The sequence below is a fragment of the Agelaius tricolor genome, unplaced genomic scaffold (assembly GCF_023055355.1).
Source record: "Agelaius tricolor isolate 1412-34295 unplaced genomic scaffold, bAgeTri1.0.p SCAF_6, whole genome shotgun sequence".
Lineage (NCBI taxonomy): Eukaryota > Metazoa > Chordata > Aves > Passeriformes > Icteridae > Agelaius > Agelaius tricolor.
The window spans coordinates 48,581,432-48,606,757 of NW_027269266.1; the positions used below are offsets into that span (position 1 = coordinate 48,581,432).

At 36.9% G+C, this 25,326-nt stretch overlaps 1 protein-coding gene across 1 annotated transcript in view; it reads right to left on the reverse strand.

The window, feature by feature from the left end:
- Window positions 1-25,326, reverse strand: part of CNTNAP2 (contactin associated protein 2) — a 1,031,572-nt gene that overhangs the window by 384,589 nt on the left and 621,657 nt on the right. Inside the window, exon 10 of the mRNA XM_071429755.1 lies at window positions 24,390-24,561. Coding sequence (XP_071285856.1) covers window positions 24,390-24,561 — 172 coding nt within the window. The remainder of the gene's footprint in view (window positions 1-24,389; window positions 24,562-25,326) is intronic.

A 25,326-nucleotide genomic window follows, 5' to 3' on the forward strand; every position in this document is an offset into this window, starting at 1 on the left:
GACCAGAATGGAAAGAAATTAGAATGGAAATGTGGAGAGGGAATTGCAAGTACCTTTTGGCAAAAATGTTATAATGAATGACTTTAAAAAGGAAAATACACTCTATTACTATAAACCACCTGTCTGACAAATGATGAAAGAGGTCAACTGTTTATAAGAAATTTGTATTTTCTCCTCTCATTTAAAGCGGTCTCAGAAATTTCAGTCACTGAAAATAACTAGTGAGTACCAATCAGCTCAGGATTAGCAGGGATAATAATGGCTTCTGCATTTAAAAGTTTTAACATTTTAAAACTTTAAATGTGATCAAAGGCCTTTTATATGGACAATATATACTAGCCTGAGGGCATATCACAAAAAGAATAGCTACCATTTTAATCAGATTTAGAAATAAATTATGGGAAGTTCTGTACATCACAAGATCAGGTAGGTTTTACCACTTCAATAATTTGAGTGAAATAGAGTATATACATCCTATATTTCTCATGTATGAACACAGATTAGGCTGGATACAACAGGAGAGATTGTACATTACAGATTTGGCATGTGTAATTTTTAAATCATAGAGGAGGAATGGCTAGAGGATTGCATACCTTTATTTCAGTAAATATGAAGGTGGTGAAGTCTGGATATTTTATAGTCAACATTATAAATGTCATCCACAGGTTATCAGCATTAATTTAAACATAAAAGCAGGATGCAGTTATTGCCTAAAAGCACCAAGATCATTATAAAGACAGATGTTGGGCTGAGAGACATTTAATTAGATGCGCTGGCTACATTACGGAATGAGTTACTATTTCTGCTTGATTTGACTAACAAATAGCCTCAGAATGTTGTTAACCACCCATTCTTTTACAGGTTGCTTTTAGCAAATGCTGCATCTATTTGTAATCACCAGGGCACTGTTTAACTTCTAAGGCACTAGAACCTGGCCTCTAAATAGGATTGGAGGTAGTAAGTGTGAAAAGAATGCGTAAAGATACCTTAGAAAAATCAGGCTGTAATTCCATTTCCAGGTGGTATTTTGTTCACAATAATTTTTTGTTCAAAGGATGCTTTTGACGACTATCTTCAGGAAAGACAGAATCACAAAATCAATTAGATTGGAAAACCTTAATTAGGTGCTTCTGACAGCAAATACTTTTATGATGGAAAGATACCCTCAGACACAGTAGATACTATTCCATTAGTAAGGAAGCTTACTGTATACACATAAAAAACTTAGGCCGAAAAAATTGCAAGAATTTTTGAAAAAGCTATCTTGACTCTTGAAGGCTATTCTAAATAACATCATTTGAGATAGTTATCTTAACATTTTATGACTCTTTTTTTTTTTTTTCAAAGAGGAAATACGCCCAAAGTGAAATGACATAGGCCAAAAATCTTGACTTAGGATCACAAAGCGCTGCTTTACTACAACACTTCCTTAGGTTTCAGTAAACCTTTTCAGCCCCATGTCAGGAAAGCTGATAAGGTTAATGGATGATGTATTTTCATAAGCATGTTTCTCAGCTTGGTTATTCTGCCCTTTAAAATATGAAGCAGGCTCCCTGAAGTCATATAAATAATAGTTTACCTGAGACCTTCAAAAGGGTGGTTGATGCCCTTGCCTTTGGCTGTATTTTCTTTACTGTGTCAGATAGGAACAAGAAGAATTGCTCTGTGAACAGGTGATTAAAACAAAACAAATCAAAAGAAATCAAAAAAGGAAACGAAAAAGGTGTCTACCACCCCCTGCCCAAGCTTTTCCCATGAATACAAATGAAGCTGATAGAAACCGCAAGTGACGGGCAAGGATGATAAACCACTCAAGCAATGCACCACAAAGGGTAAAGTACAAAATAATGCAGTTATCACCACATAACTTTTGTAAATTTTCTATGGAAGCCATACACTCTCCTGTCAGATGAAGTCAAGATTGGTTTTTAATTTTCCTCTTGACATTTGCAAACTGTTAAATACTACCAGAAATTAATTATTGTTATTCAACCTTGTTTTGAACGTCAGGTGGGCTAGTTTAGTTTTTATTTGCATAACAAAGTAGTAACCCTCATTTTGAGCTTTAATTCTTGCTTTTACTGTTATTGATGCTAGTTCTACTAATTGTCTTTCTCTTGGGGAAGATTTTAAAGCTTTTTGTAATATTAAAATTCAGCAACTTAGTTCTGCCAACCAGCTTTTCAGGTATGGGTATCAATAGATTTTTTTTTCCCCCAGATTCTCAAGTAAGCAGAAATCAGATTTAAAAAAAAAAAAAAAAGGGGTGAAAACATAACAGAGACTGAAGTCTACTCTAAAAATACATTCTGACTCATCTTTCATTAATTACAGACATCCTTCTTGCCTGTTTCCTACCCTCACAGTATTTTATCAAATCAGTGCAAGTCCCTAGCAACTCTGACACCTGATGCCATTTACATCACAGTACTCCTCAAATTCCTTGGGCAACAAAAGTGATGCAACACATAGAAGGAGTCTGTCCCTGCTAGTACCACCTGCAACAAGTAGTGAGAGAATGACAAATACGTTAAGCTACAAATATATTATCTATATCTACACCACATAATCTATAAGTTACAAATACACTAGTTTTGTAGGTTAAATTGAAAAACCATCACTTGTCTAGTGACTGGATGTGAATTTTCAAATTTTTTCATAAAATTTAGGATCCAATAACACAATATGCTATTGCAAAGACCATGATATGCTGCAATTCATATGATTTAATGGAAGATGGGAGTAATTATACAGAGACCATATGAAAAATATGATGAGGTCTTTGGGAATCTCAAAATCAACAACAGTAATTTGATTGAATGTGAAAACACATAACAGAAGGAACACCTTTTTACAGTAATCAACAAATCAGAATCTAAATATGCACCAATCTAGTAACAGAAAAATTCTTTTGCCTAAAGGAAGTGTTTTCTTAAGTTAACAGTTTGAACTGAACATTATTGCATCATTATTACAACTTTATTCCTTATTCTGGGAAAGTAGTGATTCACACGAAGAAACACTGGAAAGACAACTTCTATAAATGATGGCAATTTTGTTTAAATCTTTTGTGACATTCATGCAAACACATGACCAATGAAAACACTGCTAAGCCTTTAGGGAAAAAAGGTCTGCTGGATTTCAAGAATGTTTTCCACATTCCTAAGTCTCTGTTTTTCAACTGATAGCTCCAACACACATGGACACAGAGATCACTGTCTTCCCCTGTGGGACTCATTGCAGAGATAACTGCAAACTGGTGCTGGAGAGCATTGCATATACAAAAAAAGATCCATAGAGACCTTCAGCTCTCAACTGAAACTTGCCCAGTTCCACCTGCTCTGCTTGCAGGATGGGTTGGAGATTAAATCCAGCAGTGAATGGAGCCTGAGAAAGGAGGCAGGGAGTCATAGCTGGATGCTTTAGGAGGTGCAAAAAGTGCTGATATGATCTTGGAGTGCCCAGGGCTGTTGCCAGCTGAAAGGCCTCCTTCAGAACACTTCACTGCTTCCCTGCTGAACCAGACTGGGTCTCTGTGTGCTCTGTTGTCCACCCCAGCATTTTGCTGGGAAGCACTTAGTCAGTATTAAGGTATCTGTAGAAAAGAGGAGATCTGAGGGCAAAGAAAGAGGTGGTTGAGAGGAAAAGCAGTCCAGAGGATGACTGGATCCCAGAGAGTCTTTACAGATCACAAGATTGGCTGGGAATACCACATATTACCAGTATTTCTGGTAGGGAGATTTAGTCATGCACAGAACAGAGAACTGTGATTCCACTACTGTGATACCAGTGTATATTATCTATCAGTGGTGGTTATGTACACTCTTCCCATCACTTGTGTATTGAAAGACAATCATCAGGTTTTTCTAAATGTTTCCATGTTGGAAACTATGCTGTTGAGGATCACTGCAAGCTGACAAAGGCTCCTAAGCAGAGGGGGAAAAAAAAAACTTCATAAGCAAATGCGCTAACAACTATAGCTTTGTATCCACTAACCTCTAAAGGATGTACTTTGCTTCAAACGGACACATTTAGTAAGAAAATGTTAAGGATCTTATCACAATTTTTTATGCATAACACATGCTACTGTAGATCCAATTTTCTCTTCAAATACCAGGATGTAGTTCTCATAGAAAAAAAAAAAAAAAAAGAAAAAAATTACACTGAATTACTAAGAGAAAAATAGGTAACATGCTGAGAATGGCTAACATTGCTGAGTTCAGCAAAGTTAAAAAGGACAGAATTTCACTGAGCATATCTCAGCTTCCTTGACTATACCTTTTTGTTGAGACAAAACAATCTATTAATTCTCAGTTCTTTGTTTATGGAATATAATTCTTTTCTGTTACTGCAATTTCCAGTTTTCTAGGCCTCCATCTTCCTCTTTTACATGTGAATAATGTAATACATCTTATCACTAATAACATCAAAATTCTTACACATAGTTGAGAAGTGTTACAGATTAAATTGGAAGGTACTATTGTTTTCACATTATTTGCCTTTTTTTACTTGGACTATAGCAAGGAAGAACATTATCACTTCATTCAAAAATTACATGTGTAGTAACCTACATGTTTGATAGTTTTCACTGCTCTGAGGTTATGCAGAGTGCCATGATCATCCATGGATTTAACTCATATAGACAAATCCCATTGTACATTTTCTTTGCTTTCTGTTTCAGCGGAATTCTGTAGATATTAAAATTGTCATTATCTACCCACAGGCAGTTTCAAAATACCCACAGGCATCTTGCTTAGCTACTGCTTGAGGCTTCAGAAAAAGTAGTGCCATACAAAGCTGCAAAACCTATAATATATATGTAGGAAAAAATCTGTCATTTTGTGGTATTTCAACCTGTAAGACATATGCTGGAGGTCTAAAGCTGCCATTGGTAAAACAGCCTTAATGTTCCTATGAATTCTACATGAGAACTTGCTAGCAGAAACACATTGCTTAAGGCAGGCCTACATAAGACAGCAGGTTGAAAGATAAATGGGTCCCTGGGCTGAAACTGATGATTTTTCATAAGTATGAGTGATTATAGCACAATTTCATGAGCTTCTAGCAGATTTTACAGTTCCAACTGGTAATATATTACCACTGTGGCTAAATACACACTGTGGTGTAAAAAGTCCTGATTCTAAACTGGGAAGAAAATTATGAACACATCTAAGTATCAAGCAAGTATTTACAAGATTATTTAAGGTAAAAGGCAAAGGAGAGTCTGCGTCTTGCATCACAGGACACTCCCCAGAAACACGGTAAAATGGTGCTGGGAAGTCTAGGAATGCTTGCATAATTGCTGGGAGAGAGAACAGGCTGTGTTACTTATTACCTGCACTAATAAGAAATTAAGGACATCAATTATAAACAAACAAACAAGTTTTTCTTTACAAACATAGGAAGACATATAGTGGTAAATGAAATCTTAATGCTATTGAGCATCTGACACCATACTAGAAGGGCAAACCTAAACTATAATACAGAAAAATGTGAATTATTGAATTATCATTATTCTTCACTACTTACATAGAAGGAGAATCATGGCATTCACATTCTCTGAAAAAATCCCCTTGTCCAGGATTTTTCTCCTGGGAAGCTGAGAAGCCTCAGAGAAAAGGAAAATAATTCTTCATTTGCTTCTCCTGTGTTTTGCTCCTTTGTAATGTGTTTGGAGATTGTTTACCCACAGGGGATTGTTTCATTGGATTCTGGTGTGAGTTGTTTTGGCTCATTGGCCAATCAGGGCCAAGCTGTGTTGAGACTCTGGAAAGAGTCACGAGTTTTTATTATTAGCTTTTTAGCATTCAGTAAGAATCCTTTCTGTATTCTTTAGTATAGTTAGTATAGTATTCTTTAATAGTATTATAAAGTAATAAAGTAACCTTCTGAGAACATGGAGTCAGATTCATCATTCCTGCCTTCATCGGGACATTTCCCAGCAAATACAACATAGAATCACTCATGCTAAAACAATAACAAAATATATTCTGTTGAGTAACATCTTCAGGGATGCAAAGTGGCAACTATCGCAGTGATCTTCCAAACTTTTTAGGGTGAGGTAAATTGTATCCGAGAGCACCAAAACGATTAGCTGAGAAGATTGTCAGTTTACATTCTCATACACTTGAATGCAAGTTCTTGGAATAAAATCTTTAGATAAAAGGACAATACTGTGGAATCCAGCAATAGAGAAGTCCAGACTTGAAAACTGATATTTCGTGTAAGGAAAGCAATGTAAGTCCCATGTACATAACAGAAGACTCATACAGAGAAAGACTCATACATACAAAGACTTCATAACAGAAGACTATATAGAGAAAACCATGTGCTTAAGCATACAGGATTAGTGAGACCTTTACTTATAGTCTTGCTCCTAGTTCTGTCTACTACACTCAAAATCTTGTCACGAGCAAAAAGAACATGTATGGCAAGTGGAGGCAAAAATTCCATGTCAGTCCAGCTAATACTAAAAGAGTAATAATTAAAATTGTCATTAGTAGAGAAAAAGTCTATGAAAAATAAAGTTTGTATTCCCTTGTGGCTACTTTTATACATTTCCAGCCACAGTCCATTTTCTGTATTCCCAGCCTGAAGGTTGAAAGTTGCACAACAGCCATCCATAGCTGCAGGTCATACAAAGGGCTACTGTTTGCTACATGGGGGCTTCATCTGTGGAATTCACCAAGAGGAAATCCATCCGGAGTGGGCACCACTCCACATGTGGCCACTGGAAACTGTTATCCAAGGTCAGGCCAAGGCAAACCCAGATGTGCCCTGGGACCCTGTATCAGGCCAACACAAAGCATCTATCATGATTTCTGTCACTAGTAATGGCAAAAATCATGTGTCTGGGCTACAAGTTTACTTTTGGAAAAAATAACATTGATGAATTCCAAAAGAAAGAACTATATGAGTTTAGTAAATTCACCTGTTCAGTCACAGAACCTTCTTGTGTGCACAATGAAGAAAATTTTGAGGACTTTTTTTTCCCTTTAGATAGAAAATTAGTACTGAGAACTGAAAGCTCCAAATTGAAGCTAGACAAATTCAGGATTGAAATAAGATCCATATTTTTAACTCAGAAGAAAACCAATAATGAGCAATTATCTGAAGATGTAGAAGCTTTCTATATCTTGAAATAAATAGATGAAAATTGTCTTAAAAAAAAGAAAAACAAGAAGAGAAAAGCTAAATAGGAGATGGTACCACTTTTGAAGTATTCATGTAGTAAAATTATTTATTTTCTGTATTGCAAGATGCTTCAGCTAAGTGTTTTACTGGGTTGTTCTGACTCTAATCCATGGCAATCTTTTCTTTGATTCTCACAGAGTGATTTAATTTGCCTACAATTCTAACCAGAGATGTATTGGAAAATTTAGCAAAAAACAAAGTCTTCAATTAATAGTATCCCTGCTCAGGATTTCTAAAGTACAGGTCGAAAACCTTAGAAACACAGAGAGAAGGGACTATAGCATGAATATTCTAATGCACTGCTGGATAGCACAGTGCTTGCTCTGATAATTAGCCATTCACAGTTCTCAAAACCTGCAAGAAAGAATAATTGCCCTAAAAGCCAAAATGCTATGCACTAAAAGCTACTAATGACAGGTAGGTTATTTTTCCCCTTATTACAAGTTTTCTTGTTTTATTCAAAAATCTCATGAAGATACCTGTGTACATCCCCGGGACAGACTTTTGTCATAATTTTTTTCCTTTTAGTGGTATTATCAGTACCTTTTAGCAGGGAGAATTTTATGCTACTTTATCAATTACACCACTATAGTTCAAAGTAATTAGAGCAAACAGCCTGAATAATCAGAACATGAGGAAAATAATGACCCAGAGGATGATTGGACTATGTCATGATTATGTGCCAAAATGTTGTTTTTCCCTGTCTACTGAAACCAAGATAGAAGCAAACTTTGAAAGTTAACATTAACCAGCTCAAGCTGACATTTATATTTGTGTTTCCATTTTATAATACAGTAGAGTATCTGGGACCTTAAAAAAATATAGATGCATAGCCTAGATACAGGTTTTTTTCTGTATTTCTATTAACATGTATTTTTATCCAGTATTTCCAGAATCCCATGGCAAGAATCATGACAAGTATGAATTATGTAGAAGTTCTGACACATCACTATTCCATTATTTCAATTCCTGCTAGTCATTTTGAAGGCAAAAATATGATATCATTTTAAAAAAATTGATTTCATAGTGTATTTGGCCATTACATTTTCTCTCTGGGTAAAGGGGCTTGCTTCTAAAACTTTTCTGATCCAAGCCTACTATTTGTCTATAATTACCATAAAATTAAAACATTTAGAATTCATTCCCACAGGAGCTAAAAATGGCTAATGAATACTCTATGACCACTGATCATATAACCAGCTAGCATTTAGAAACACATTCAACAACACAGAGAAAACACTTTGTAGCCCTGCCATCAATCAATTACTCCCAAAGGAGGGAGAAGTTGATCTAAAGGTTCCCTTCATAAAAAAAAAAAAAAAGAAAATAACAAATTTCTTATCATCAAATATCAACACTGGAGCTCTAAGTATTTTCTTTGATACAGCACTCACAATTTGTCCATATGCTCTACCCAATTAAAACAGTAGTAGAAACAACATGGACTTACAGAGTAGACAATTTTAGACATGCACCAAATCTAAAGCAACTTGTTCCCTTATAAAAGCCTAGGAGCTGTGTAGAGATCCAGGAGCAACATCTGGCTTTGGTATCTGGGTCATTTTTCCTCACTTAAAAGAGCACAGTTATTGATCATATAGGATTCATTAATGCAGAAAACCTTTTTTTTTTCTGTGTACAACTCCTTGCCCTCTGCCCCAAGGATTTAGCTTATGCTTAAACCATTTAAACAGCTATGTGGTTTATATGTCTGTCCGGTTTAAAAATCTAGTTTCCTATTTTTAAGTCAATTTACTGTTCATCCTGACCTAAGATTTCTGTAGCTACAACCCACTATCACTTTTTATAGCAAAACCAGTACACTTTGTAATAAAAGTAGCAGTTCTGCCAAGGCAAGATAAAGCACTGTTCAAGCCCTTCAAACCTTGTGTAAAGCAATGCTTACAGGTTCCAATTCTGCTTTTTTAAGCCTGCAAACACTGCACTTTTTAAAGTTGTACACATTCCTAAACTCACTCACTCACTCCTTCCTTCCTTCCTTCCTTCCTTCCTTCCGCCACTTCCTTCCTTCCGCCACTTCCTTCCTTCCTTCCGCCACTTCCTTCCTTCCTTCCTTCCGCCACTTCCTTCCTTCCTTCCGCCACTTCCTTCCTTCCTTCCGCCACTTCCTTCCTTCCTTCCTTCCTTCCTTCCTTCCTTCCTTCCTTCCTTCCTTCCTTCCTTCCTTCCTTCCTTCCTTCCTTCCTTCCTTCCTTCCTTCCTTCCTTCCTTCCGCCACTTCCTTCCGCCACTTCCTTCCGCCACTTCCTTCCTTCCGCCACTTCCTTCCGCCACTTCCTTCCTTCCGCCACTTCCTTCCTTCCGCCACTTCCTTCCGCCACTTCCTTCCTTCCGCCACTTCCTTCCTTCCGCCACTTCCTTCCGCCACTTCCTTCCCTCTCTTTCTCTCTCTCTCTCTCTGTCTCTCTTCCTTTCTCTCTTTCTCTCTTTCTTTCTTTCCTTTCTCTCTTAATCTCTCTTTCTTTCTCTCTCTCATACTCTAGGAGAAGAAATTACCAACTTCAACAGAGGCATAGACTTTTCATAAAGTATTTCACATTGCAGTGATTAGCAACTGCATTTTCCTTGACTGCTTGTACTTTGTTAGGATAAAATAAATGAGCCCATAGGTATGCGTCTGTTAGTTTTAAATAATACATGAAAGTGACTGGTAGCATTAAAAAAGGAGAAAGTGTATTTTTCAAGGACAAAATACTGTGTGTTCAAATGCATTTCTAACATCAAATACTAGCATTATATGCTTAAATCAGGAACTTTACTTCTTTAAAAACATAATTATACTGTTCAAAGAAAACTACTGAAACCACTGTGTACTTTTATGAAATGATACAATGCAGCTATACTTTGCAGAGCACATTTCATACAAACTGCATTATAAAATGTACCACAGAGATAAATAAGAGTTACACAGTCAAATAACAAACAATAGCAGAGAGAAAAACATTAAGTTAAGAGAGATGGAGAAGAATATATTCTACAAAAATTGAAATGAAGATAGAGTCAGTAAGACAGATATAAAGGCATTTCTAGGAGGCAACAACAATAAAATGAAGGTTTTCAGAACAGCAAAAGTAAGACTGTATAAATAAGATACACAAGGTTGCTACTATGTAAGCAGATGAAGGAGAGTGAGTTACAGCAGCAGAGTTAAAGTCATCATTTATTTTCTGCCATTTTCTGACTAATGTTCATATGGTCAGTGAAACATTAAGAAGTTGAAACATGCTGACAACCACCAAGGTAAAAGTATGAAAAATTGGCAAGACAAGTCCAAGTAAGTGCTGTCAATACTAAACATGCAAAATAAATGTCAGGGGGGTTATCTGACTAAATGCTGGAGTAGTTAACCTTTGATCCTGTGATTGATCCTGAGTGAAAATAAGAAACCACCAGAGGAAAGCCAGTATGCTGACTGTAACAGTAACAAGGTCCTGAATCAAAGAATCAGATATTATTAAAAGAACAGATATTATAACTATTGGCCCCTTGAGCAATGCTTCAGATGAGTAAATTTAATACAATAGGCACCATACCATGCAGAAGAGATCTTATCATAGTATTCGTACAAAATATAATTTTAAAAGGTAACTAGACCTTCAGAGAGAATTAAGGAGAAAGAAATATCAGTAAATTCTACAATGAACAGTGTTGAATCTGAGCAAGGAGTAATTTTGTTTGTTGAGTTAATGATTTTGGGTCAGTTTGTGTAATAGCACCAAGTTAGTGTCTGTCTGGAGTTTATTGAGCAACCACAGAGGAACAGTCAGAACAAAGGTGTACAGTACTATAAAAAGTGCAGAAATCGTGCTATTGAAAAGGCAGATCAACCCCTTGATATAAAAGAGAAAAAGAGCACATATTGCCTTTCATGTTGAAGTGAAAAGAAACATTATAGGAGTTGGGTTTTTTCTTTCCCCCAGAATTCTCTGTAGGTTGGTATTCTTCTTTTTACTAGAAAAATGAAAAGACAGGTGAAAATAACAGCTACCTTCACTAAAACTGACAGTGAATTTCCAGCTTTCTTTTGAAGAATAGGAATTTAATAGTTAAGGTGTATCAAAGACTCTCCTTGTGCTTGTGTACAAATTGACTAGCACTATCAGCTTTATAATGTATAGTAGAAATGTAATGTATAAAAGAAAACTTTTCAGTATCTTAAGTTTTAGGAATTTGATCTGGAAGGAATCTAGAATTTAATAGAAATCCAGGAGGATGGACCAGTAACATCCTTACACAGTAAGCAAACCTCAAGTGAAAAAATTAGAAGCCCTTAAAAACTGGGAGGCTGAGTGAAATGAGCATTCAGAGTAAGATAGCATTGTTATTTGACTCACATCACAGGTGACTTGTTCTATATTTATTTAGGATTAATTTCCTTTGTTTGCTTGTTCATTAACTGTCTGAAATGAACAAAGTAAAGAAAAATTTGCATGGTATTTCAATGTGGAATAAATCTTCCCTTCAGATGATAGCTTTTCATATAATGCATTTAATTCATGGGCTATTTAATGACTTAAACCTTGAAAATCAAACTATATCATATTACATATTATGCACCAGTTCTTCTCAAAAACTCTGAAAGCATTTCCCCTGCAATTACAGTATAGTAAGCAGTAGTTAATCTATCAATCAGAGTTGAGTCAATATTTCTGAATCACATTTCACAATGTTGCCTTAGAAATGACCATGTAAATCTGTGAGAAAATAAGGATGAGCAGATATAAATAAACCAAATAAATCCTTCTACAAACTTGTTTGAATCAATCTCTGAACAATGATCTACAAAAGCTAACACTGATTATATGAAATCCATACAGGATCATACAGATTAATCACAATGATCACAATGTTGCGACATGAAAAATTGTTAAGAAGGACCGATGAAAGCTTCTGCTTGGATTAAAAAACTTCTGGCTGATAGAGTAACTATTTTTTTTGCCAAAATAGAAAGCTGAAGTCAAATTAACTGCTGCTCTGTATCAAGTCTGTCTTAACAATCAAACTTATCACAATGACAGAAAAATAGAGATGTTACTAGCAGAATGCATGGCAACAGATAAATGTAACGAATGTACAAGCAACAGGTTTTTTTTCAAGAAATAAGAATCAGATTTTTTCCAAGGCACAAAATTATCTTCATAGGTCTGACATCTATAATCCCCTAGAGAAACTGTCTGCTATTGTTATTTATGTCAATTTGATTCAAATTCTTGATCCAAGGGTCCTTACAGGCAGCTGCAAAGGCTTTGGAATCCTAGGTACAATTACAAACACATGATGTTTTTCATATCTAAGCACTTATTTATGCTATGGGATTAAAATCTCTTCTTCAACTCCCCTAGGGGATAAGTGTTGCACTAATTGGCATTGAACACTGAGTTTCTTATTCACCAGAATTGTTTCTAATAAGAAAAATGTATAATGAGTATTCCACTGAAATAAAACCCTGCCAATGTAAAATGCATGGGCATTATTTCCATGCTTTTTCTAGAAATCAGAAAGTAGACCATGATAGTTTATCTCCCTCACCTGCCTTAAACCTAATAACAAACCAGCTGCATAGGTTTCTTTGTCTTCTTTTTGGGTAATTTACATATTGTTTTGAATAAATATGCCAAATTTTGCAAAATTGGGGTGCAAGTTAGTTTAGGGTACCTAAATTCAGCAATGTTAAGTCCAGCTTACAGGCTGTGGCTGAAGCTGGCCTGAAAGATGCTTCTGCAGGGCTTTTACATTCCCCTAAGCAGTAATCAGGCTACTGACAAAGGACAACCAATTAATAGAGCTTGACCAGGCAGACATTTCTGTCTGGATATATTCTCTGAGACAGAAACAAATCTGTTTCTCTTACCACAGTCAACTAAGATGGAAAGGAGCACATGAGAAGCCTTGCATGTTACTGTGCTTCTTCTGCTGCCTGTCTGAATATTGATCACCAAACTGGGACCCACCTCAGATGGGGGACACTCCCTTGAAAACAGAAGCACACATGGGGGCAATTCCAGAGGTGCTAAGCAATCAAACTGGCTTTGGCTTCACTGAGAATCTTCTAATAAATAAGTCTCTTGTTTATATCTCTCATCATATACAATATTTAATATAGCTTTATTTGTCATAAAACATCTGAATTAGTCTCTCATAATAACAGAATGGCCAATTTTACTGGTGTGTCAGAATGTTACCTTAACTAACAATTTTAGAGCTCTGATGAAACAGCAAAAACCATAGCCTAATAACCAAAGAATAGCATTACAGAATGGCTTGGGTAGGAATAGGCATATTTCCATTGTTTTATTTTCATTACGGTTTTATAAGAAAGCTCCAAGGAATGTAATCTTATTCCTCAAAATTGAGATTTTTTTGTAACAGATATTGAAAGACCTACATGCCAGGAAACATTTTGTTGCAAATGTACAAGTATAGACTTGATAGAAAATTCTGGAAAAAAAGTTATAGCTATGACTTTTTCTCTTTTTTTGGTGATAAAAAGTCTTAGAAATAGTAAATATACCACTAAAAATTCTTAGAAATGGTAAATATAAAACATATTTATTCTGCAGTTATAAATGAAGTATCACACCATTAAGCATTCCTCTAAATTAACAGGCCTGTAAAAATAACTTTACTTTTGGGATCTCTCAGGTAAAGCTACACCTTATGTTATTTTTAATCTTTTTAAAAAAAATAATAACAAGAAAAAAAGAACACAGTTACTGCACAGATTAAGTTTTTTACTTCTGGTAAAATCCAGTTCTCTTCATATCTCTCCTAATCCAGATCTTTATTCAATATTCATTTCCTTTCTGCACCCTCCTTTTTAAAAGCAGCTAATATAATCTAATCTACTGGTGACATTTACAGGGAATGAATGAAGACCTGTTTACTGAAACCTTATATTAGTTAGTTCATTTAAAATATCCTTCCAGGAAGATATCAAGGATTAAGCAAGTAGCATCTGACACATATTCCTCCAAGGACTTTTGTTCTTTCCAATTTCTTAGAAGAAATCTGGTTAGGTTTTAACTCAATTTCTCATCAAGAATTGCCACCTGCTTTTAATTTGATGCACAACAGAAATCTGCAGACTCACAAATACTAAAATGCATCATAAACTTTTTGTGAATTAGCTTTAAATCTATTCAACATAATGCAGGAAGGAAGATCAATTTAACTGGAAAACAGGTTTGATGTGGAACTGGAGAGGCAGAGTTCAAATCTGTGGTCAGCCCCAATGTTTATGTGCCTTCCTGGTCAACCACCATGTGGCCCCAAACCACTTATGTGCCTACAGAGAAACTTATGCAGGAAAACACCATCTGGCTGTTTGCCACCTAAAGCTTACATAACAAGGAAGGGAAAAACCAAACCTCTCTTCCCTCTCTTTGCTGTCAAACCCTTCTGCATCCTCCAACTAATCATGTCACTGCTGAAGTGCAATACAAGGGCTGTGTGTTAAGTTCTCCCCTCACTATGACATACAGGTATGTTCTCATTTGAGACATTTCTAGGCTATAAAATTCTGCCTACATTCATCTCAGTACCTTACTCAGTATTTTGTCTGTGGTTAGTCCTATTCTTTGATGCTCATGTCTGCTTATTTAGGCTATGCAGAATTCAAGTCCCTCCATGCCAGTCACACAGGCTGCCAAAAAGCTTAGGGATCATTAGCACATGTAAATACTGTAAAGAATATAGGCCTTAACCTTTCTCTAGCTGCATTTTCTTTAAAGGAAGAGGTCATGAGAAACACAAGAGAAGTACTGGGATACTCAGGAATTCAATATTGCTGGCTAAAGAAAAGCTTAAAACAAATAAGGTGAACCTGTTCTGTCCAATGTGCTAGTAGCAGAAATGAATTTGATCACATTTGTTACTTTTAGGTGGCACTGTATTGTTCTGCAAAAGATCTGTGGAATCAGTATCTGGGAGAAATATGGTATTGAACAGGAAATAACACCTTCCTCAATGCATAGACAATCATTTTTTCAAAGAGTCTAACACTAGCAAGCACTCTCTACCAGCAGAAATACTGAAATAAGCACTTCCTTTTCTTCCAGAAAAGGAAGCTGGAGAGATACAGAGACAGTATTAAGCCTAATGCACATATCTAGACATTATTACTATTAGTAATGATTTCCAATGATGGCATAGTAATCTCTTTTTTTTTTCATGTTTTAAAGAGCAACCTGTAACTACTACAAGACCACTTCTAATCTATTAGACTTATAACTCTATTTTTTATTATAACTCTCACCAGTGTGAATATTCTGCATGAGTTCAATATGCTCATTTTAAAATTATAATGATTTCTGAAAAAAAAAGGAAATAATGCAAATCCAGAAGGAACTGTACGGCAAAGGAATTTCTGCTAAAAGTCAAGCTGCATCAGAAAGAGTTATACTTATTTGTAGCAGTGTTTTGTGCAAGATAAACTACTTATTTTGGAGACTTTATTTCTTGCCTGTATGAACAAGAGATGGACCCAACATTTCAGTAAGACATTTGTTCAAAATTATTACTACTGAAAGATATTGCCTGATTATGAAATGGTTATTCTATGGTTTAACTTCTTCACAACATATCCAGTAAAAATTCTAGTAATCCAACAGGACTGGCTGTCCTCCAGATGCACATACTTCTAATGAATGAGTTAAATTTACTCATAGCTTGATACCTGATGACAAATTCAGAGCTGCAGTCATAAAACTGGTTATAATTTTAATTGTACTGTACAGAAAGAAAATGCCTACAAGAATTTGTTTCTAGTATCTGGAAAATATTTAGAGCATATGGCATTATTACTTATTGCAACATTATATCATACATATCAAATATTAGCTTCCCTACTAGTTATAGAATATAATCAAATTTATTATACTCAGTAGTAGACAGACAGTCTACTTGTTTGGATAATGATTATCCACTTTCTTTTAATGGGAAAAAATAGTGGAAATACTGATATTCATATCTGAGAGATTAATAGTTAACAAATGCAAATGAGAGGATGATACAATTTTAGTCTTATTTAAAGATTAGTAGTAATACAGACAGTTCCTGAAACTTCTTTTCATTGGTTAAATGTTTTGTAAACTTTAAAATTGAGACAACAACCTGGTTTCCTTTATTTTGGAGAATGAATGTGCAGAGACAGTTTTATTAAGAATAGCAGCACTGTTCATCCAGGAGAAGATATCTTAATCACAAAAAAAAGCAATCTGCATAAAATATTAACTTTTTCAGTTATGAACTGATGAGGAGCAATAAGTGATGAATAACATGACACAGTCATCAAAGCAGTTTGACTTCAGAACCCAGTTGAGTAACCAGGGAGCTAGTTTCAACAGTTTTATTATGGGATCAGGTAAATATTTAGCATCTAATCGTGGGAGAGTATAAATTTCATGTCCAAGAGAGACCTTTCTGGATGTTTGCTCAGTGTGCTCTCATCTTCCCCACAGGAGAATGAGAATAAAATAATAATTATGTATGAATGTAATACAAGCTGCACATTCAATCAAGTCCCCTGAGCAAACTAATGCATGTAAGAAAAACCAAGAAATTCATTTCCACACAAAGATTTTGCTCACGACTTTTATAAATTATAGATTACTTCATTTGATTAAGCCGTTCCCATATTAGTCATGTTGTAGCAGACAGCAAAAAAAAGCAAAGGTTTTGCCAAAACAACTTGCAAAATTATTTAAATAACGTTTTAAAAGTTTGCCACTATTACCAACTTTTCTTCAAATCCTTTCCCTGCTAATCTTACCAGATTAGTAAACATTAACAGGTGTATGCCTTGATGGCAGGAACCCTTGTAACTGTGGCCTCACCTTTTAAAAAAACTATGCTAAAGTACTTGAATGCATCCCAAGAAGGGCATCAAAGATGGTGAAGGGAGTGGAAGACAGCCAGAAAGATCCAGGGTATGAGTGGTGCCTTGGAGGTGCAATGCAGTAGGCAGGAACAGAGCCCCAGTGACCCTGAGGAGCCCTGACAAGGGCTGTGCTCAATGTCACCAAGGACAAGAAGCAACTCATGGGAGCCCCCCGCTAGGCCCACCCTGGAAGTTTGGAAAGCTTCCTCCCACTGGATGGGAGGCACAAGGGCAGCAGGCAGCAGGTCAGAATGGCCCAAAGGAGGCCAAGGGCTGTGCTCAGTGCTGCAGAGGAAGGTGAAAGGTGCTGCAGGGGACAAGAGGCTGCCCATCTTCATGGGTCATGAGCAGTAGGCAGCAACCTGGCCAAGAGTGCCCAGGGAAAACCTTAACAGCACATGCTTGATGCTGCAGAGGACGGCAAAAACCTGCCAAGGGCCAGTGCCAGTCTTCCCCAGCAGAAAATTCCTTCCTGACCCCAAAGGTTGTAATCAGCTATTCCCTGAACTATACAAGACCTGCTTCCTCATCCTACACAGTGGGCATACCTCCCAGGTGAAGCCCGACTTCTATTCTGCTCCAACTGAGTCCATGGCAGGGTCTTCCAAGAATGAGCAAATGCCCTTGGCCTGATCCACCTTGGGAGCAAGAATCCTTCCTGCACCTGGCAGGGCATCAATGTGTGCTCCAAGCACCGGGATCCTTTGTAACACCCCTGCACCTCTTTTCTTATGATTGCTGCCCCTGGCTCCACAAGGAGTATGAGGACAGGGAGTTCTGGAGTAGTCCTTAAGTACATTCCCTTTGTGTACATACCCCTTTGCCATGGCTAGCCACTAAAAAAAGATTTCAATCCCTCAGATGAACTTTGAAGGGACTCTGCCGTGAACTGGTTTTGTGGTGGAGCACCTCCAGAAGAGCTGTCCTGCCTCCATTCCCCTCCCTCAGTTTCAAGTGATTCTACCAGCTCCTCAGGAACTTCTTTCTGATGTATTCCAGCTGATTTCAGGCCAACTACAGCAGTGGGAGATGGGAGGGTGTTCTCTTTTATCCTGTTCCAGGGCACTGTGACTGCGGTGTTGCAGGATGGTGGCACTGTGCCACATGGGTGATGGTGTGCTCCATTCCCAATCCCACTTGCAACAGCCTCATCCTCCTCCCAGCATCTTCAAAGGAGAACCTTTGGGATGCTGGCCCCAAGGCGGTCCCTGTGCCAGGGGGCCCAGAATGCTGTCCCTGCCCTTGGTGACCATGCACTCCGCACAGCTGCTGGGTGACAATGACGCGTTCTCTGCCACTTTGCTCCCAAGAACAAACCCCATGCTGTTACCTTTCCTTCAGGCCACGGAGAAAAATAATCCTGCAGCTCAGAGACTACCTCTATTACCTGTCAAGTTATGCAGAGCTCTGCATTACATACTCCTCCTCCTCTGAAGTATGCCTAAATATTTACTGAGTTAGCTCTTGCTGTTGCACGAACAAGTGTTTTTCATGAACAAATAATCAACTTTCACAAGAAAATTATTTCAGTAGCTTACGTTTTTAAAGAATAATAATAAACAAAGATATTAGTATTCCTTAGAGTTAAAATGAAAGATTTTTTTTTCCTCTATGTCCTGAGCTTAAATAGGACTAAATACAAGACAAAGAACAACTGAGGATTTTCTGAGATTTCAAAATGTTCAGGCATCCAGCTACAAAATGATGTACAACCTACACAGTTACTTGAAAGAGTCTTATAAGGATGTTACTGACTATTGTAACTTTTAGAATATAGGATAAAGTGAAAAAAACAAAAACATGGCAAAGGCAATAAAATAGCATTCAAACCATCTGCATTTCAAACCATTCCAAGTTGTTTAAAGAATTACTGATTACTCTATTACAGTATTTAAAAGGGCTTTTTTTTTGACACCTCCATGATCTAATCACAATCTTATTCTGTCTTTCTGTTGTTGTCTTGGGGAGTCCCATTCTAACTAATGACGGCTGGACAGGAAGGTCCAGCCAAGTTCTTGATGATAGAAAAGTACTGTTAAAAAGCATAGACTGTTAAATTTTACAAGTTATTAAAATATTTCCAGTTGTGTGCAAGGGACAAGGTTTGTTAACACATGGAAAATTCCAGTTTATTCAATTTTTAATACTTCTCATGCTTTCTTTTCACTGATTTTTACAATGTTCCCCAATCCCTTTTTTTGAGAATGGAGATCTTTTCATAGCAAAAAATATTGCAAAAAACTAAGATAGACTTCAAAAAGAAAGGTAATTCAACTATTCCTATTTTGTGGTTAGCTCTGTAGAATTTTTAACCTCCTAGCTATCTACTAATCTGTGTTAATAACATGGCAGTTGTCACTGTGTACTCTGGTACATAATGGATATAATGGACATAGTAAACAGTATTAAAATCATTGTCATCTGAGGCATAATCTCTGCTTACAAAGTCACCTTTCTGGACTGAGTTAGATTATTATGGTCAGGAATATCCGCAGGCTGAAGCCATGGGATAGTTTCAGCCCTTCCCCAGTCCTACATAACTTCCTTTTTGTGAATTTGAGTTGGAAAAACTGAACTGCAAAGCAGATTTTGCTTCCAGTCAGGACATTGTTGTGTCATCTGTTCCTCATGCAGAGCACTGCTGGATGATGTCTGTCTGACTGTCTGTCTAACCACTGAACTGGCAGAGAGAGGGAAAGGGCAGGAAGGAAGGGCAGGATCCTAAGCCTGTGTATAAATCCAGAAACTAAGAACTTTAATACTATTTGACATGACGATTTTTAACTCCAAAGAAACTTTGTCTTGCTGCCAGTTACAGTGTGGCCATATTTATGTACCAATATGCTTGCTGTGTTCTGTTATTTGGATGAATTATTTCAAACTTTGATTAGCAATCAAAAAATCAGTTGACAGAATGTGGCTGTATGGGATTAAAGCTGTCATACAGAGTGTATCCCCACAGCAGGTAAGTAATAATCACCCAGAAATGTTCTGCTGCACCTATCTGATTACTTAAATTATTCTTTAATGTGAAATTATTCTCAAAAACTGGTGTCTAATTCATCTCGTGTTACAGAGAGAATCACACTGTTTACTCATTCATAAAACACCAGAAACAGCCACATGAAAAGTTTTAATTTTCCCCTCCATTTTTTCACATGTAACACAGAAATTTTCATCAAAATTGGCTTACATGCAGCATAATTTCCAATGGCAGATTTGACACTGTATTTTGAAATCAGTTTAGTATTCCATCATTGTGATTTTGTGATTAAAATCCATTATTCTAGCTATAGTAAAGACAGGAAAGCTTTGAAATTCTTCAAGACTGCCGGGATAACTTAGTTGTGGGTAATAATTCTTGTTCAGTGTCCTGTGCTTAAATCTGAAAGTACAACAGTACCACCTGGACTATAACACGTTAGGTTGTTAATGTTAAGTAAAGCAGGTGAAAAGGGACCTGTGCAATGAAACATGTGGATCACTGTGACAACAATGCAACTTCCATTGCTAATGAAATTATAGGTAATTAAGAGTCAGAAATAGGGATGATTTTTTTTTTTTCTGAGTAGCATTTTAACTGCCTATAATTATACATACCTGCATGAAATTATATACATTTATACTATTTAACTACTGGTAAAAAGAGAAGGTTCCTTAGCTTTGGTATTCTCCTGTAATTACATCTCAGCTTGCAATCTGTGCAATAAAAAAATGCTCATGTGAGGAGAGGAAGACAAAATAAAAATACACTGGTTCAACACTTGTATTTCCCAAGTACAAGTGGAATACTCTAACATCACTATTCTTCTCACATTTTTCAAAACTGCTGGAAATAAAATGCAGAAACCTTTTCCATACCAGGCCATAGTTTAGCTCAGCAGAACCTGGGACTTTGGAAGCAGTTACCCTCAGGTAGGTGCAGCCTAAAATCTCAACAAACCCTCAGTAACTTTTGTTATTTTCTCACTGAGAAAATTCTCCCCTCCTTACTAACCACTCTACCTAATGATGAAAAGTGCCACCATTTCCAACTTCACCTTTTGTCCCCTGAACCAAATGGCAGAAGCCTGCAGTAAGAATAATTCAATGTGACAGCTTATCTTTTTGCCCAGTGGGGGTCTTTACTGTAGTGTGGCCATGAAAGCAATTTTCATGTTGGTGATGATGATGACTGAAGCCTTTATGATTCAGATCCAAACTAGTTTAAAAAAGCAGGAGGATCCCACTATGACAAGCCACCGGCATCTTCCCCTTTCAAAGGAAGAGAAATTGAGTTGGTATATAGCACACATGGTACTGGCATTCCTTAAAAGAAAGCCGCATAAAAATGTTATATATAATGTCATATTGTAGAAGTGCTTGTAAACTCTTATCTGCAGATGTTAATAAGAGAACCATGAAAATCCAGTCAGATCTAAAGCTTGGCGTTGTTACTTCTCAGCCAAAGGATTTGTTCTAAAGTGCAAACTAATGAGAAATAAAATTTAAAGGGAAAACAACAAACTTGATTACATCTCAATCATTGAAAAAATCAAAGCCAACCCTAAGAAACTTCTTTGGATATTATTCTAATTTCCTGGGACTATACAACTGCTACTCTGCTTGCAACACAATCTTCCTGTGCTTAAAAAGCATAAATGTAAGCCATACACTTTTAGCTTTTATGAGCATGATATCAGCCCCCTAGGTGGTAGAAGAGAGAAGCAGACTGAGAATATATTCTCTTATATGAAGAAAATATAAATACATATATACATCAGCATAGATAAAACACTGTTATTTCTGCCAAACTCCGTTATGAATATAGGTGTTTACAGATATGTAATAAACTTAATATATAATACACAAAAATATAGAAAGCACAATATTTTCAAATCATAAAACACCACTGTATAGAACTTTCATGTGGCACATGGCATTATATGAAATATTTGGATGTATATTATGTGTAATAAAAAGAAATAGCTTCTAAATAGTAACTTCTACAAGAACTCAACTTTCAAATTAGCTGCTCAACATAAAGGAAGCCTTAAGTCTTGTATTTCATAAGTGTATCATAAAGCTTTGATACTAATTAACTTACACTGTAAGTTACTTGTAATTACATTGTAATATATTTCAAAACCCTAATTCTGATTAACTTTGCTCTAATAATGAATTTTTTTCTAATAGAAACTGGCATAAATGGGTTCAATCATCGAGATCAATACAAATTGTTGCATAAGCTTAAATTTATCCACTGGAGGAAAAGCAGAGACTTAATTAGCTGTATCTTCATGTCCTTTCTTTCAAGTCAGTTTGCATTTCCAAAACTAAATATTAAAAACAAAACCAAGTCAACATGACAAATACTGACCACAGAAATCCTTTTTAATTTCAGATATGTGTGAGGAGACAGAACAAACTTCTCCCCTACAAAACCAACTTGTCATATGCTCGTTTCCTTATGACTTCAACCTTCAACAGTTCATGAGGAGAATCAATATAAAGTGGCCTGACATGCCAGAGCAACTCTCTGGTACAGCCCAAAGCACGTCCTGTAACCCTGAGATTACTGCAGTGGTACACTGGGTCTGGCTGGGATGGAGTCACTAAATTAACCTTTTTCCCAGCAGTCCATAGGTGTTGTGCTCCCCAGCTGTAGCTAAAACCATAAAAAAAATAAAACCAAAGCTCTTCCAGATCACTCTTCTGGCTGCTGGACAGCTTTCCTGCACACCCTTCCCCTTAAAGGGCAGGAGAAGGGGGTGGGTAAGAGGCTGCCCAAGGACATAGCTGGGGTAGCTGAGCCAAAATGAGCATTTGGAAGCAGGGACTTTGGATGCATTTTCCCATGGGAAATTCAATACGGCACAACAGCATGCCCAGCAATAAAACCTCAGGGGATGGAAGAGGGAAGGAGTATGTTTAGTGTTATGGAGTTTCTCTTCCAAAACAATCACTACATATGCTGAGGTGAGGCTCTGCTTTCCAGGGAGCAGCTGGACATTTGCTTGCCAATGCAAAGCAGTGAGCAAATTTATCTTTTCTCTTTGTTTTCATGTGCAGCTTTTTCTTTTCTTATTAAATTGTCTTCTTAATCCACAAGTATTTTTGCCTTTCTTGTGTTTTTCTCCCCATCTCTCAGGACAAGGGAGAGAGCTAAACTTAGGGGCAGAGTTTGGCTGCTGGCCATGGCCAACCTACCACAACTCATTTAGTGCAAATGGATGTCTACATTTCAGGAAGAGAAGGCATTTTGCAAGACCAAAGCAGTATGTTATATTTTGGTTTTTTCACAGTAGCATCTATGTCTGAGAGGCTCTTAAAATAAAGTAGGAAATTAAAAGAATGCATTTCTTTACTACAACTATGCATATATTTGTTGTTGCTATCCAAAATCATTGAGCCAGTAGAATATCTATCCTTGGAGATATACAAAGCTCAACTGGTCCTGAGAAACTGATGTAGCTTTGAAGTTGGCCCTGCTTTTAGAGGGCGTCATGAGCACCAGTAGTTGGCTATTACCTGAATTATTCCATGGTTCTCTGATCTAGTAGTCCTTGCTTCTTTCAGAGCACTATTTGAAAAAGCCATTTTCAGCTTTGCAGCAGGCTTGCAATGGCTTTAATGTAAGGTAATTTTCATGATAAGCCAAGCTGCCTGCATTCAGGAGTTGGGCTACTTGTTCTTTCTGTCTTCTGGTTTTTTTTACCAACAAAGAAACCATTAATCATAAGCAACAAAAATGAATACAGGTAAGTGGTTGAAAAGGTAGTACCTAAGCAAAACGCTGCCCTAATTCTCAATTACTCTTCTCAGACTGGAAAAAAACCAAATCCAGTAAGCACTACTTTAATTTAGTTTGAGCATTTATTACATTCACTGATGTGCAAGCATGCAGACCCGCTTTACTTCTCTGAGGAACACAGAGAAGCCACAAGGGGCTGAAGCCAGGAGACACAACTTCTAGTTGCAAAAAGGTCTCCTAACAATCATCTGAGAAACAGACAAAATGTGTGAGGAGTTTTTCTCTATTCAAGGCAGCCGCCTTATTGACATATAGCCTGAGCCTCACTTACAGGAACTTTTCACCTCCTCCTCTGCTGGTGGGTGGAGAGATTTGAGAGTTGCTTTCTACTGCACCCTACACAGTCTACAATTTAAAGGCATCATCTCCATCCAACCACCTAAGCATTGGTTCCCACTAGCCTTGACATGATCACTGGCAGTGTCAGGACCACCTCTTCTGGATCACTGTATATTTTCAGAATATGAAGGACGTGTCAGTGTATCAGATCTCTCCACAACTTACCTGTCAATAATGGCACACATGTCAATGGTGACATTGGCAAAGCTTCCCAGCTCTCCTTGCTCCACTGCATGCAAATCCACCAGCTGATCATCCACATGAATGCTCTGCATGCATCCTTGGAAAGAATGCTCAAATAGGGAGTGATCTGAGTCATTCATCTGCACAGGAAACCCTGCAGAGAAGCAAAAGAAAGAGCATTATTAACTTCATCTATTATGACTTAAGCCAGGATATTTTCAAAGGAAAAGAAACATAGGTTTTCCTAGATGAGGGTAGAACAAAGGCAATGTGGTAAGGAAATATTATAAAGTTATTAATTTACATTACAATGTTATTGATTTAGGTAATTGTCAACTACCTGAAAGAATTTATACAGTACAACTGATGATTTTTGTCTAAAGGATGGAAGTTTTCTGCTATCCTTTCCTCCAGTATTCTCTGCTGCTGCTTCTCATTCCTTCTTTCTCATACAAATATTCTTGGAGTAGGAAAAGGATTTATCTCCTTGCTATATTTTAGAACTCCCATTCTAATTTCTCTGATTTTTCTGACTACAAATGCAGCCATGAAGTGAATGTCCAGTTCAGCCTTCTCTAGAGCTAGGTTTCCAGTCTTTGTCACTTTGTCTTTTTGTTCATGGATAAAGAATACTTCACACTTGTGCTGGAATCTTTACGCAAACTTGAAAATAGTCCCAAAATCTAACATCCTTGATCGCTTCTGAGGAATCTGAGGACATTCTGTAGTATTTTCATTTTTGCTCTGAATACATTCATTTTCTTGTGTTTGAAGGCGGTTTACAAAAGATGAGAATGACTTAGTGTCTTGCTAAGGCAGGGAGACAGAACATGTTTGCATGCCATTGTTTGATTGAATGCCCTTCAGAAGTGAACACGTCAATTTACTTGAGAAAAAATGTCCTTGATAAGACAGTGGA